At 43.0% G+C, this 15,568-nt stretch overlaps 1 protein-coding gene across 1 annotated transcript; it reads left to right on the forward strand.

The window, feature by feature from the left end:
- Positions 1–14,384: 14,384 nt before the first annotated feature.
- Positions 14,385–14,951, forward strand: LOC311315690 (E3 ubiquitin-protein ligase TRIM39-like; the record flags this gene model as incomplete). The annotated part of the gene is made up of 1 exon (XM_084446394.1): positions 14,385–14,951. The coding sequence occupies one exon, from the start codon at positions 14,385–14,387 to the stop codon at positions 14,949–14,951; it is 567 nt and encodes a 188-aa protein (XP_084302520.1).
- Between the last annotated feature and the right edge of the window lie 617 nt (positions 14,952–15,568).

Below are 15,568 nucleotides of genomic sequence, written 5' to 3' on the forward strand. Positions count from 1 at the left end.
GGAGCTGAGCTCCAGACACACAGACACACACACACACACACGCACACACACGCACACACACACGCACACACACACACCTCTTCTAATTCACAGCTGTAGCCAGTACTTTTTCTTGTGTGTAGGGACCCATATTGAATGTTTGTTTGCTTGCTCAGACTGTGCAGGATGGGAGACACCCCGCCCTCATCTCAGATGCACAAGCCTTGAGTTTCTGACGGACAAACGGTCATTGTTTTCCTGACGCTTCGGACCAAGCATCTCTCTCTCTCGCTCTCTCTCTCTCTCTGTCACACACACACCTCTTCTGTCCCCCTCTCTCTCTCTCTCCCTCTCTCTCTCTCTCTCTCTCTCTCTCACACACACACACACATCTCTTCTCTTCTCTCTCTCTCTCTCTCCTACAGCCAAGGTGTTTAAATCTCATCCATCCATCCTGTAATAATTTGTGACACTTCCTGTTTGAATGTCCTATGATCACGCACGCACACACACACACACACACACACACACACACACACACACACACACACACACACACACACGCGCACAGACAAACACACACACACAAACACAGTTTGTACTGTACAGTCTGCAGGGACTTTTATAATGAAATATTCTGTTCAGAAACACACCTCTTCATCTGATCATGAGACATTTTCCAGGAAGGCAAGATTATAATCGATCTTTGCAGGCTTATAAAGTCAGGGAAGCTGAATATCAACCCCTGTGTGTGTGTGTGTGTGTGTGTGTGTGTGTGTGTGTGTGTGTGTGTGTGTGTGTGTGTGTGTGTGTGTGTGTGTCTGTGTGTGTGTGTGTGTCTGTGTCTGTGCCTGCGCACACCTGAGCAAGGTTCACCTTGAAGGAAACGGGTCTATGAAGTTAGTGAAGCTGAATCCCTCTAGGTTGCATGAGAGCGTGTTCCGATTGCGATGTCTTGATCTGAACAGTAGGGGGCAGAGGAGAGCCTTTCAAACAACAGGGAATGGCAGCGTTTCAATGCAAGAAACCCGCGAGACGTACATTCCAAACTCCACTTTAATTTGAATATCTGTCAGAAATACATAAATTAATCATGAGACATTTTGTTTTAAATATATCAACGAACATGCAGTTCCATACAAGTTATACAAACATATATTTATTTGTAAAACTGTAAAACACAAAAAGTGAATAATGAAGAGCGTTGTGCCTCCATTGATTCTCTTAGCCTACAGGGTGAAAAGCAGGTGACCACTGAAGGTGCAGTGACGATTCCCACTGTCAAAAATCTGCCCTCCAGCCCAGAGATACATGTAGACAATATCTCCCACCTCCAGCTCCAGGGAGACCCCATTGGAGGCGTTAATAGCATTACTTGGTTGATAACCATGAGCTATAGCTACATGTTGTGTATTCTTATGCAAGGCTGCTGTAGTAAGAGGAACACCAGCTCCGTAGATGAAAAATCTGAACAGGTAGAGTCCTCTCACTGGTGCTGTGAAGATCCCTGTTTGAGAGGCAAACATTCAGACAGGAACTGCGCTTTCATTCTTATAGTTCACACACAATTTACAATAATTTCCATACACCTCCATGTGTGATATTTCTAACACCCTGTCCAGCTGTAATGCATGTTCAAGTCATTACTGTATGTTCACCCAAATACACCTGAACTAATACATGAGCATACGTGCCTGTGGTGGGGTTGTAGGCATTGCCAATGTTGGTGAAGATATGTTTGTAGACCAGCATAATTCCAAAGTCGTAGGGTCCAACGAATCCACTTTGACCATCATCGTGAAGTGCTGCGGAGAAAGACACCTTCCTGTCTGTAGATAGAGATCAGACAAAAGCATCGCATTCTTTAAAAGTGCTTCAATGTAGAGAAGAATCCACATCACACACAATTTTTCTCTGATATGGAATCGTCTGACATCAGACAACTTTTTGGTCCTGAGAATATCTGACAGACTTTTGAGAGTACCCCTTTAATAGACAGACGCCAAACTCATCTGATTGGTCAAGGCTGTTCCAAACTCATCTGATTGGTCAAGGCTGTTCCAAACACTGACTACAGATGCCAGTTCTCTTCATTACCTTCACTGTGTCTCCTCAGAACTTCAACTTGGCTCTCGGTGAGGTTGGAGCGAGTTTCCAACATGCTCAGTTTTACTGCCTGGCCTGAAATTACATTCACACAACTAATGAGTTTGAAAGCCAGGGGTCATTTCTTGTTCAAATAACAGATTTGAATGCCACCAAATTTGCCACAAATCATTTTATTTTATTTACCTTCATCCCTCCTGGTCAGGTCATCCACTGCGGATGCCAGCTGGGTTTTCAACTCATCCATTGTGGATGTCAGAGTGTCCACCTGTCTCTGACTGTCTCTCAGACGGGCCTCCATGTCTCTCAGCTCAGCCTTGGTGTGTGTCAGCTCCACCCTCTGCTCTGCCATCATGGGGGTCATCTCTCTCAGCACAGTGTGGAGGTCAGGCTGGCAGTTCTGCTGGCAGGATGGTGGAGCTGCAGCTCCAGCTCTCTGTTGCTCAGTGTCCTTCTCCGTCAGTCTGCCGTCTCTGTCCTCAACCTGCTGGATCTCATTCCCTCTGACAGCATCCTGGTCTCTGAGGAGCTGAGCTCCAGACACACAGCAGTGCTGCGACACCAGCAGAGCCACAACAACAACAACAACATCAACAACAACACTCTTCATTCTGACTCTGAAGGCCGGTTGTCTTCCTCTTGGGGTTGCTGTATCTATTGGTTATTTTGAAGTGTCAGTGGTGCTCTTTTATACACAGTCTTGAAGTGTTGATTGTTATCTGACTCAAACAATGGTTTAATAGATCACACCATTTCACCGCATGCTCAATTACATTTTATTATTTTACAGTGGCCCTAAAGATAACCAGAGAACACCAACTACTGACAATCTAGTAATCATTAACTCAAACATGACCCAAGAAATAGCAATACATTAATACTGTATGGTCATAAGTTAAAACTGTGCAAATACTAGCTGATTATGGATGAAAATAGGGCAACAATGGTGAAAGTGATGTTAAATCAAATGACTATGCATTACATTGCAAATTAGTTAAAACAAGTACAGTAGGACCCCACTCATCCGAACTTCAGAGATCCGAACCTCCCGGTCTACCGGACAGGCTTAAAATTATTTTCTTTTTTTCTGAGCCTGTTATCTGGTTACTGGTGGGATTTTCATTACAGTACTGTATCCTACTGTGAATAAAAACAGAACTGTATGTAGACCTACATGTTGCCTGTAGGCTGTAGCCTACTGTCACGTTTCATTTCTTGTTACTTTAATGTCGAGCGCAAAACGCAAACGAGTCTGCTGCGCGAGAGCTGCATTCCTTGGTAGCCAGAAAGCGCGTCAGCAACCTGAAGCAGATGAGCATCGGTTCTTTTAGAGACTTTCTTCTAGGCTACAATAGCCTAAGACATGACAACTTGTCTGTCATTTTATTTATTTATTGATTGATTATCATTTGCTCTAATTGTTCTAATGTTGGGTTGTTTTTAGGCTATACCATTTTGTTCTGTGAATACAGTAGCCCAGGGGTGTCAAACTCATTTTGCTTCAGGGGCCACATAGAGCCCAATCTGATCTCAAGTGGGCCGGGCCAGTAAAATAATAGCAAAATAACCTAGAAATAACGTCAACTCCAAATCTTTACCTTTGTTTTTCAATATTTCAATATTATGCCTTAATTTATCATTTAGCCTATATATGTGCATTATAACTCACAGATCACAGTGGATCTACAAAGGCACAAAACATTTATTCACAGATAGGCCTATGGAACTGAAAAAATGGCATTTCACTTTGATTAAAACAACTTGTTTATTTTAATGTACAGTAGATACATTTTCACATCTGACCACCTGAACTGACTCACCACACTATGCACAAACTAAAGTGGGAGCTATGAAGAACGTTATCACCCTGCCTTGTAAATGTATTAAATTTGTACATTTCAAAAACCCATAAAAGTGATAGCAGTGCATGAGCAATAGAGTTACACCAGACCAAACTATTTTGTGCTGAAGCTGCTGACTGATATTATACTGCACAATGTTCATGGTCTTTAAATATTACATTACCACATTAAATGTTATTTTTAACAGAACTGTATTCTTCAGAGTGCTCTCATCAATTGCAACCGAAAATGCAACAAATGACTTGACTTTGTGATTCATTTGGCTGTCCAAGTCTGCCGAGAGATCTGAAATTCTATCTGCGACAGTGTTCCTCGTTAGGCTAATGTTGGCAAAGGCCTGTCGCTTTTCAGGGCACACGATTTCTGCAGCCTTCAGCATGCATGTTTTCACGAACTCGCCCTCAGAAAATGGCTTGGATCCTAACATTAACTCGTTAGCAATAAGGTAGCTAGCTTTCACCGCTGCATCACTGACCTCTCGGCTACGGGTAAAAACAGACTGCTGTTTCTTCAGACCCACTAACAATTCATTTATCTTCTCTATTCTCAGTTGTCCTCGCAAATGGTTGTATTTTTCACCATGATGAGTCTCATAGTGGCGTCGAATATTATATTCCTTGAGCACTGAAACTTGCTGATTACACACCAAGCACACAGGTTTCCCTTTCACTTCTGTGAATAAATAAGAATCAGTCCATTTTTCTTGGAAAACTCTGCACTCTGTGTCAACTTTTCTCCGTTTTGACAGACATTTTGGTAATGACGGTGCAACCGTGGGTAATTTTGACAACAAGAGCTTAATAACGATAAGGCAAGATTGCCAGATGATTCTGGGCGCGTTGCTGTCACGTGCTGTTTATTTCCGGATCTCTCGTTATGTCAGTGCGACCTCTGCTGGACAAATTTGGAATATCTGTTCCTTTTTATTAATTTTGGACGTCGTCTCGTGGGCCGGTTTGAACCATCTGGCGGGCCGGTTTTGGCCCGCGGGCCGTATGTTTGACACCCCTGCTTGAGTAGCCTATCGATGCAGCATACGCCTCATTTGAGAATAAAGTAGCCTACTGAAGTCTATTTGATCAAAGCACGCACTCAAGTGGAAATTCGTTTATTTTATTATAGGCTACTGTAGGCCTATTATAGGCTTAGCTATATGAGTTTAGTTGGCTATTTGATTGCAATTTTGATGCATTTTCACAAGTAATTAAGGGTATTTATAAGTCTATGACAGTGGCGGATACAGAAAGTGGCTGATGGGCCTGGAAAAATCTGGGTAGGCCTGAGTGAAACTCATCACCGCACGTTTTAGACCTATGTATGAGCAGCCAGATGAATGGATGGAACATAACCGGGCTCGCGATAATAACAAATGTTGCATAACCCTCGTTAGTGCACTGACAGGGATACAACCACAATTAAATAACCAATACGTCACAATTCATAACTCCTCATTTATGTTTATTTTAGTCATTGATTATGTTATAGGGGTAATTAAAAGGAGTAGGCCTATGACTTTAGCTAAAAGGAGGAGATGTAGTAGTAGGACTACTGTTCCCATAATGCTCTGTTGTTCCCTTGATGCTCGGGGCCCCACGGATGTATGAAGGGCTGGGTTACGGCTTACGGAGTTAGAGAGTAAACGGTTCTCACTAAAGTACACTGTCCCGTGTCTTCTTTATACAGAAACCATGGCCTACCTTATCGGTTGGTTATACAAGGCGGAGTCGTCTGGGTTTTGAATTGAAGAAACTGATGATGTCGTCATGATTAAAGGTATATGTTAGTTCTCTTTCAAACGACAGGAGCGTCAGGTTGTTCAAGCGTCCAGTCAAAATTGATGATCTCAGGCGTGTCTTGATCCGGTTTGTTGCGGAGAAAAGTCTCAACAGTGCAGGACGTCATAGGGAGCGTTATGATGGCCCTTAAGAGACAGTTGATATTGGGGAAAATGTTTGCAGGGCAGCTATCGAGTATTTCGATTAGTGAAGGGAAGTTCTCTTTATCATTTTTGCGTCTGATGTGTTGGGTGAAAACAGTGTACTCCGCATCACTGATTGCAATCCCATATAAATCACATGGTGCTTTCAACAGTTCTTTCACGCCAAAAGTGGCGGATGCCGGTAAGAAGGAAGCCGAAGCTTGCATGATCCCATACGTGTCCTCTTTAAATCGGCAGTTCAACTCGGCTATCTGCCTGTCTAGAACGCAGTTCCACAGTGCCCTTAAATCATCATTGCTCTTGATAGCAGACGTTTTCCCCAACGTTGTGGTGACGACAGACTCATTGAACTTTGCAGGCAGCTTACGCTCACGAGCAGCGTGACATCCCAGCCTACTATCTCATGCTTTTCCATTAGCTCCTCCGTCAACCTGAGCACTTCAAAGTCGCCATTTGAATCATCCCGGAATGTCCCATAAGTAGCTTTGTGTCTTAATCAATGATATACAGTCTCTAACACACAGTGTTGAGCTCTGCAACCCCTTCGTGGCAAAATCACTGTTCTCAAACAGTTTGCAAAATGCAACAAGCATGAAAAGGAATTTTTTGGTTTGTATATGTTGTAACAGCTGTTCTGCATCTATTTTAGTTTGTCCACTTGATTCTGCGTATTCAGCGAGCGCCTCCAGTAACACATCTAGCAACTCTAATATTTTATGCACTGACCCTGATTTTGAGCTCCATCTAGTCTCGCACGACCGTTCCAGCTCCATACACTGACGGTTCGGATGCATTTCTTTTTGTAACTCTATGAACCAAGCGTGCCTCTGTGCCCCAGTGAAGAAGTTGTGTATATGATTCACTATGTCAAAAAAAGTGCTAACATGCCCAGACACTTTTGCCGCAGTGCAAAGCACTATATTAAGCCGATGAGAATTGCAGTGTACATAAACGGCTTTCGGAAATGTCTCTTTCAGTAGCACCTGTACCCCTCCCTTATGCCCTATGCGCCATCGAAACAGAATCCGACGCACAGAGAAGGATCCAACCCGAGTGGTTCAAGGACTTCGAGGATCCTCTGTGATATTCCTTGAGCAGACAATTCCGCAGTTTCCACAAAGCCTACTGCTCGTTCTTTAATTACCCCTCCATGAATGAATCGAATACAGACAGCAACTAGCTCGCGCTTGGATAGATCTTTATACTCATCCGCAAGTAGGCTGCAGCATCACGTTGATAAATTGGCAAACATGTAAGTTACAGGCTACGTCCGGATATGATTTGGAAAGATGTTCCTGTAGCCTACAGTAGGGGTAGAATGTTGAAATTTGTAGGCTATATATACAAATTTGTATATATACAGGGGCCAGTCTTATTATGAATCAATTCTAGGCTAGTTCGTATGGTAACGTTATTTCAAATCACCACATGACAACCACACAAGAGTCATCAGATATCCGTGCGCGTAATAATCACTATCGATAATCACAATGGCTATATAATTCTATATAAGTAGGCTAATTCCACAAAGTTGAATATTGTTTCAGAGTTAACTTCACATTGACGGACAACCGCATCCTTATACAACACGATTAATCAGCAATTCATATTTGAAGACTATTTGAAGATATTTGAAGACTTTTAAATATAATACCACCTGGTAAGTACATTTTATTTCTAAACCATGTGCTGTACAATAGGAAAATTTAAGAAAATAGGAGTAAAGGAACAATATAAAACATTACTGTACAGAAAAAACTATACAGAAGGCAAACACTACAAAACAAAAGTGTTTACGGACCAGACATGTAATGAGGACGCAGTGGGGAACAGAAGCTGTGGCGCGCAGAAAATAATTGTTTCTTGCACTCTGTCTCAACAGAGCCCCTATGGATTCTAAATATATGGATAATAAATCCATGGGTGAGGCCTCTCCTTCAAACGGTTCCAACTTGCAGGAGGTAACCTAACACTATGTACTGTAACATCATCTTACAAAAATTATATTTATATATATATATATATATATAGGCTATATATATATTCCAGTTGATCCATTGACGCAGTTTTGTCATCATTGAACCTGTCTTGCAGAAAAAGCCGATTGAGCTCGTGAATGGCCAGAAACAGGGTGACCATAAGCCCATTGAGGAGGTCATCAAGGAGGACATTGTGGCCCCCAAGCCCATTGATGAGGTCATTGAGGCCCCCATTGGCATTGAGGAGGCCAGTGAGGCCCCCGAGGACAATGACAAGATCTTTGAGGTCATTAAGGAGGCCTTCAAAGAGGTTGAGGAGTTCATGGAGGAGGTAAATGAAAACCCCAAGGTCCTTGAGGAGGTCATTGAGGCCCCCAGGGTCATTATGGAGTACATTCAGGCCATCTGGAACATCATGGACGCTATTGAAGCCCCCATCGTCATCGAGGATGTCATCAAGGAGGCCATTGAGATCCCCAAGACCATTGAGGAGGTCATCAAGGAGGACATTGTGGCCCCCAAGCCCATTGAGGAGGTCATTGTGGCCATTGAGGTACCAAAGGTCATCGTGGAGGCCATCAAGGAGGCCATGGAGATCTCCAAGGCCATTGAGGAGGCCATCAAGGAGGCCATTGAGGAGGCCATCAAGGAGGCCATTGCGGTCCAGCAGTCAGCAGGTTAGACATTTTGGGTGTTAGGGCATCTATTTCTATATATCATAATATGATCTATATTTCATATCAAACAATTGTCCTTCTCTCTTCTCTACACAATACTCAATTTAGAGATCATTTTTGCAGAGGAAGTGAACAACAAGAAAAATATGATGAAGAAGAAGAAGAAGGGGGTTTGTAAATTCTTCAGCGGCCTCTGGAAGATCATGACCTGCTCCTCACAGATCCCAAAGGATGACTGAAGTTGACTGAGAGCAGCACCAGCAACCCCCCCCTCAAACAATAACCATTCAATCCTTCCAACCAGACCCCAACCACCCATGCAATCCATTCAATCCCCCTGCACAATCCTTATGCCTATCCAAACCTCCTCCACTATATCAATATACTCCATAAATATATATATATAAATCAATAAATATGTAAATCAATAATAAGTCATTGTTCTTTTTTCCAGATGTCAATGCCATTTTATTTATATAGCACTATTCGTAAAAAGAGACATATAAAAACATAAATCATACCAGCACAGTGAGAACAGATTTAAAAGAAACTATAAAAGTAAAAGCATTTTAGGATAGTGTAAAATAGAATACAAACTATAAAACAGAATTCAAATTAAGAGCACAAAGATATTAAAACAAGTAAAACTATGTGGTAAAAGCAATGTTAAAAAGTTGTGTTTTAAGATCTTGCTTAAAAATTACCTGCCTCTTAGTCCTGGCTCTAGGGACCATTAAAAGCTCAGATTGATGATGTCACACAGTGGCAGAACCCCTGGTGGAGCGTCTCCATCTCCATAGTGAGGCTGTGCTGTGCCTGGCTGAGGACGACAACTACATCATCTCCGGCAGCCAAGACCACACCGTGACCACAGCCGAAGGGCAGGAACGCCGCTCCAGAAACTCCAGGTACACGCAAACACACACACACACCACACACACACTCCGAGGTGACAGTTAGTGAGCGGGATGTGCATCCGTATGTCTGTCTATGCTGATTGGATGGATTTCACACTCGCGGCACCACAAGTCAGGTCAAGTCATCTTATCTTCTTACAGGTGCACCTACTGTACCTTGCCGGCCCCCGAGGACGCTGTGCAAACCGGGCTAGCGTCAATGGAGTGAGTCTCTTTCTTCTTTCAGTCTAAAAGACACTCAAATATTTAGGACATTTTATTGGCCTCACCTCTCTCCCTCTTCTTCATTCTGATGCTCTTTGTCTCTCTCTCCCAGGTGAACGTGAGAGCAGGACGCCTGGCCGTGGCCTCGGGGGACCGTGTCGAGGCGTGGGGAGCCCCGAGAATTGGAGGGGTCGTCAACAAGGGACCCACGCTCACCTGAATCCACGCCACTGTCCAACAAGAGAACCCTTGTTGAAAGATACAACACAACCCCTCAGAGCAGAGAGAAGCAGGCCCAGCTACCCCTCTGTCCATCCATCCCTCCATCCATCCCGCCATTCATCCCTCCCTCCATCCGTTCACTCTGTTCGTCCGTCTGTGCTGTAAGAGAATACCCAGGCCGCTGCAAATCCACCACCATCAATTCAGTTGACTGAAGCTATGGCCACCTGTTCACTGGGGCCGGGTTGAGACTAGGTCTTATTCCTGCAGAGGACAGAACAGGGTTGGGACCAGGTTTAAGGTTGGGGAGACAGGTTCAAATCACTACATTCTAGTGGCCTTAAACCAACACCTATTTTACAGCCTAACCGACATCCTCTTACTCAGAGCTAGCGGCATGGACGTCGTCTGCAGCCATGGGATCTAGTCTCGTTCGGTCAGAGCAGAGCCTGCTTGTGTAACAGCCATGTACCCATATCGATGATAGCTACCTGATATTGCTAGATAGCAATGAGCGAAGTGTAGGCTACTGTATATTTGCTGTGCGACATATAAATCGTCCAGCTGTCAAACCTAGTTGCCAACAAACTATGTATGATAGCCAGACACCTGATTGTCCTCAACTCCAAAAGTATTGTTTTCATGTCGTGGTATATCACTGTCAGTCGTATACGTTCATTGTGAGTTGATTTGCGAGGACGGGATGTGTCATGTGAAGCAACAGCGTATTAGAATCCAGCAATTGCCTCTTCACACTGTGATATATTTGGATGCCTTGTATACTGTAAATGAATAAACGAGGCGGAGACCGTTTTCCATACGTCTGGCTTATTTTACTGCAACTCAGACGGACGTTACAAAATCATATCTGGCTACACCACTACACTATAGCCTACACTACAACTGACAGTGATAGGCTAACGTTATAACACGAAGTGAAAAATGATTTTGGGACAGTGAGGTGTCTGGCTATCATAAAGAGTTTGTTGGCAAATAGATTTGATAACTGGACAATGGATGCGTTGCACAGCAAATATGCAGTATCCCAACACTTCGTTCATGGCTAGCTAGCAATGGTACAGGCTATGGGATTAGCTCATTTGGGTTGCTTTAGTTAATTTAGATCGGTATTTAAACTTACGCAGACCTACCTGTGCGTATACACGGATTTAACGCACGTCTGCTGGCCAATCAGAAAAGAGTATTAACCCAGGCCATGGTATAAAGGCCATATACCACACCCTGTGTCAAGGAAGTTCTCTTTCTTTCTTTTTCCATCTGTTCTCTTGGAACTAGCTTTCTGTAAACATTTCAACCTCTTATGAGTGAGAAGAAATGCATGGACTAGTTATAAAGATAACTTCAAATCAACAACAGTAGTTCCAAACACCTTGACAATTTATAATAATTAAAACGTTATGTTCCTCAACAGAATGTATATTCTGCAGTGTGTTTGTACTGTATACAGTATTTCTTTGAACAGCATTAAGTCCTACAGATGTTGAGTCATGAATCCCATGGTCCTATGATCTAATGTTCTGTCTTCCACAGCTGATGACTCTAATTACCAGAATGTGGTATGGTCAAAGGTCACTCCAGGGGGTCGTTACCCAGTGAGAGTGGCTCTGGTGGCTCTCTGTGTTCTTCTGGGTGTAGCCGTCGCTGTCGGGATTTTCTGTGAGTACAAACCCACTGCATTGAGTGAAAACCCACTGTGGTTAGTCTAGTCAGTGCTACAGAGAAAGAGAGAGAAGGATGGACCCACCAGGGTGCCTCTGGGCATAGAAGTCATATGACCCCCCCTGCTGGGTAGTGTGGGTAAAACTGTTGTTTTAACAGTCAGATCCGAGGCCTTTTGTATTTCATAATGAAAGTCAATACGGTATCATTTTGTGGATTAAACTGTATTATCTGACAGAGACCTCTCTCTGGGGCCCTTTTGTGGTTTGCATGTGCAAGGTATACTGTAATACATGTACATCTGTTACTGAAGCACATCTCTTGAACATGAAATATTGCTGAAAAAAATGGATTCAGAATTCTCTTAACAGTTGTAATAATCAAGAACCGAGAACTTCAAGATCTGCAAGTCAAGTTCAAACATCTTCAAAATGAGAATAAACTGACTGAGAAGAACCTTACAGGTGAGATTCAAGTTATTGCTGTGGTGAATAGAATTATTTAAGCAGCATGTTTCACTCTTGACTGACAATGTAATGACAACATTGCATGTGATGTGTACCTCAAAGGCCTAAAAGTATTTTATGCTACAATGAAGGTAACATATCTGTAACAGGAGCCTCAAAACGTAATAAAAAGATCCTACTCCAAGCTGTTCCTGATCCTACACCCTGCTGGTGTGTGTAAAAATGTTGTTTTAGAAGAAGGCTTTTTCTGTCACATGACACGCATGCATTGGGCTGACATGGGGGACATGACACACACACACACACACACACACACACATGGAGTAGGCTATCGCAGATTAAATGTTTGTCAGATCTGAGGCCTTTGGGATTTCATATCATATGAAAGTCAATAAGGTATAATTTTGAGTTATACACTGTATTATCTGGCAGAGGCCTCTCTCTGGGGCCCCTTTGCGGTCTGCATGCAAGATATAATCCATCCCTTACTGAAGCACATCTCTTGACAGCTAGGAATGTAATATTGCTGAAGAAAATGCTGATTCATAATTATCTTTACAGTTGTAACCATCAAGAACAGAGAACTGCAAGTCAAGTATGATAGTCTTGTAAAAGAGAAAGATTTGATGGAGAAGAAACTTAAAGGTAAGCTTCTAATTAGTACTGTGGAAAATAAACATTAATCTAATTTCATAGAAGTGGTTAGGCTAGTCCTACAGAGAAGAATGAGCTGTTTAGTAGCCTCATGAGACCATCCTGGTTTTTCGAGCTCACATCCTGTTTCTCTCGCAAATCAGTCTTGATACTCTCCATAGAGATCCGTTTGTGCCACATCAGAAAACGATCTTGCCAATCAGCGTTGGTTCTGAGGAGTTTGAAATACAAATAGCTATGCTGGGCGGGTTTATGACAGCGAGGAGCATTTGAAGCGCATGATAGACGGTGATAGACAGATGGTTCATCTCCTTTATAAACAAGTGACTAACAGCCTAATCTAGTGTTGAAGCCATAGAGAAAGAGTAGCAAAATATCAATACAATAGGTGCTTAAGACAGAGGAGCCTGGTAGTACTTCTTGAAGAGGTGAGTTTTGAGCCTGCGGTGAAAGATGGGCAGCGACTCTGCTGTCCTGACGTCAGTGGGCAGTTTGTTCCACCACTGCGGGGCCAGGACAGAGAAGAGCCGCGACCGTGTCGATCGACCGCAGGGGCCTCGGAGTGACAGGGCAACCAGTCACCCCGAGGTAGAGGGCCTGAAGGTATAGGAGGGCGCTGTTCCTTTCATTGCCCTGTAGGCATAGATCAGATAATCAGATGACTCTTAGTTCCATCATGTTGTATAGATCAGAGACAGAGTATGGCTAGGTCATATTTTCCAACCGTGACATAGTTAGTCGTGCCGTTAGGTGGGGAGTACTGTATGTGGAGTTATGTCACAGGCGGCAATATAGCGATCTCTTCCATGATTGGAGTGTGGGCATGTGCTCAGAAGCCTTTTCAACTTCATAAGAAAAGAAACCCTTTCTGACCTGAAAAAGGTTCTATATACAGTAGCATTCTGTCCATCCAAGGACTGGTCTAGAACATTGTTTAAACTCTTTCTCTCCTCTCCTCCTACACAGTGAGAGTCTCCCACCCAAGGACTAGTGTGAGATCAGTGTTTAAACTTTTCTCTCCTCTCCTACAGAGTGAGAGTGTCCCATCTAAGGACTGAGATCACAGTGTTTTGTCAGAAAGGAGTTTGGCACGCTTGTCTCCACTGTCTGAGTTTCATTGTGTTCTGTCTTCCCTAACTATACAGAATGGATGGTTAAATCCTTTGCACTTGTTTACTTGTGATGCGATTCAATCCCGACAGTCTTCACATTCAACGCTGCTCTAGCCAGCATTAGGCCTACATGTGTTTTGTTATGTTTTGTGTGGTCTGTGTCCCACCCTAATAACTCCCCGGAACAACACAAATTAGGAACAACAATCCTGTTGTTACAGTTGAGTCAAATCAAGGAGGTCGATCATGTTCGTAAAGACCGATAATCATAATGCTTGATTAATAATTCATTAATCAATAATAGCATCTCAGATGACATATGGACATATAGGCAACACTTACTGTAAATCAAGCATTGACCAGGTTGATGTAATTTTGCATGATTAGATATGTTGTTGTAATCATCACCAGAGTAATGATCTCTCTGTCCACAGAACTCTCTTTGAAGCTGTATAAAGGTGTGCCCCCCTCCCTCAAACACACACACACACACACACACACACACACACACACACACACACACACACACATCTGTCCTGTACTCAGCAACCAGTGCATTTTTAATGTTTGATGTGACATCAACACTATGGCTATAAGAGTATTTTTTTGTCCTACAGTGGATGTGACTCTGGACCCGGATACAGCTCATCTCTATCTCATCCTGTCTAAAGATGGGAAACAAGTGAGAGACACAGACACACGGCGAAACGTCCCTGATAACCCAAAAAGGTTTGATCCTGTTATCAGTGTCCTGGGAAAGGAGGGCTTCTCTTCAGGGAGATTCTACTATGAGGTGCAGGTGAAGGACAAAACTATGTGGACTTTAGGAGTGGCCAGAGAGTCCGTCAACAGGAAGGGGAGTGTCACACTGAGCCCTAGGTTTGGAATCTGGTCTATATGGCTGAGGTATGAGGAGTATAAAGGTCTCTCTGATGCTAGTGTTATCCTCTCTATCAGCCAGAAGCCCCAGAAGGTGGGGGTGTTTGTGAATTATGAGGAGGGTGAGGTCTCATTCTATGACGTGGACCACCGGTCTCATATCTACTCCTTCACTTGCCAGAAATTCACTGAGAAGCTCTATCCATTATTCAGCCCTGGGCTTTATGATGGTCGTAAAAACTCAGCCCCATTGGTCATCACTCCTGTTATGTGAATTGATTCACTGTTGCATTTTCCAAACATAACGAGAGCCCATTTAGTCAGTGATTTTGTATAGACTGGCACTCTATTGTGATTTATCGTATCATTCAGAACAAACGTTACATTGATACAGACCTATATTAGCAGCATCTCATGTTTTCATGGATTGGTCTTATGAATGGTTTTGTAGATGGTGTTCCGGCACCTTGACAGTTCACTTTCATGATGTACAAGCACTGTCAGCAGGTAAGCTGTCAGCAATTTGTTGTCTGTTTTGCTGTTTAGTAAATGTAATGGATTTTTAACTGATGTTTGCACTGGTTGTATTTGTAAATGGGAAACTTTTGTTAATTGACCTAACTGCCATCTTATAAATAAGGTTAAATTCTGAGCCCCGGCTGTTTCAAATAGGTGTGTTGAGTGTCGTGGAGTGTGGACATGTTTGTGCGAAAGACGTGTTTGTGTGAAATCATTGATAATTGTGTTGACTTCAATTCTACAGTTGTATGGTATTATATGATTGAAATAAAATCATACTGTATTTGCATCAATTGTAATATCTTTTAATAACTACTTTCATTATTTTAAAAAGCGTGAGTTCTATAGCCTCAATGCACTGGTCTAGCTCAG

Source organism: Borostomias antarcticus (assembly GCF_949987555.1).
Source record: "Borostomias antarcticus genome assembly, chromosome: 12".
Classification (NCBI taxonomy): Eukaryota; Metazoa; Chordata; class Actinopteri; order Stomiiformes; family Stomiidae; genus Borostomias; species Borostomias antarcticus.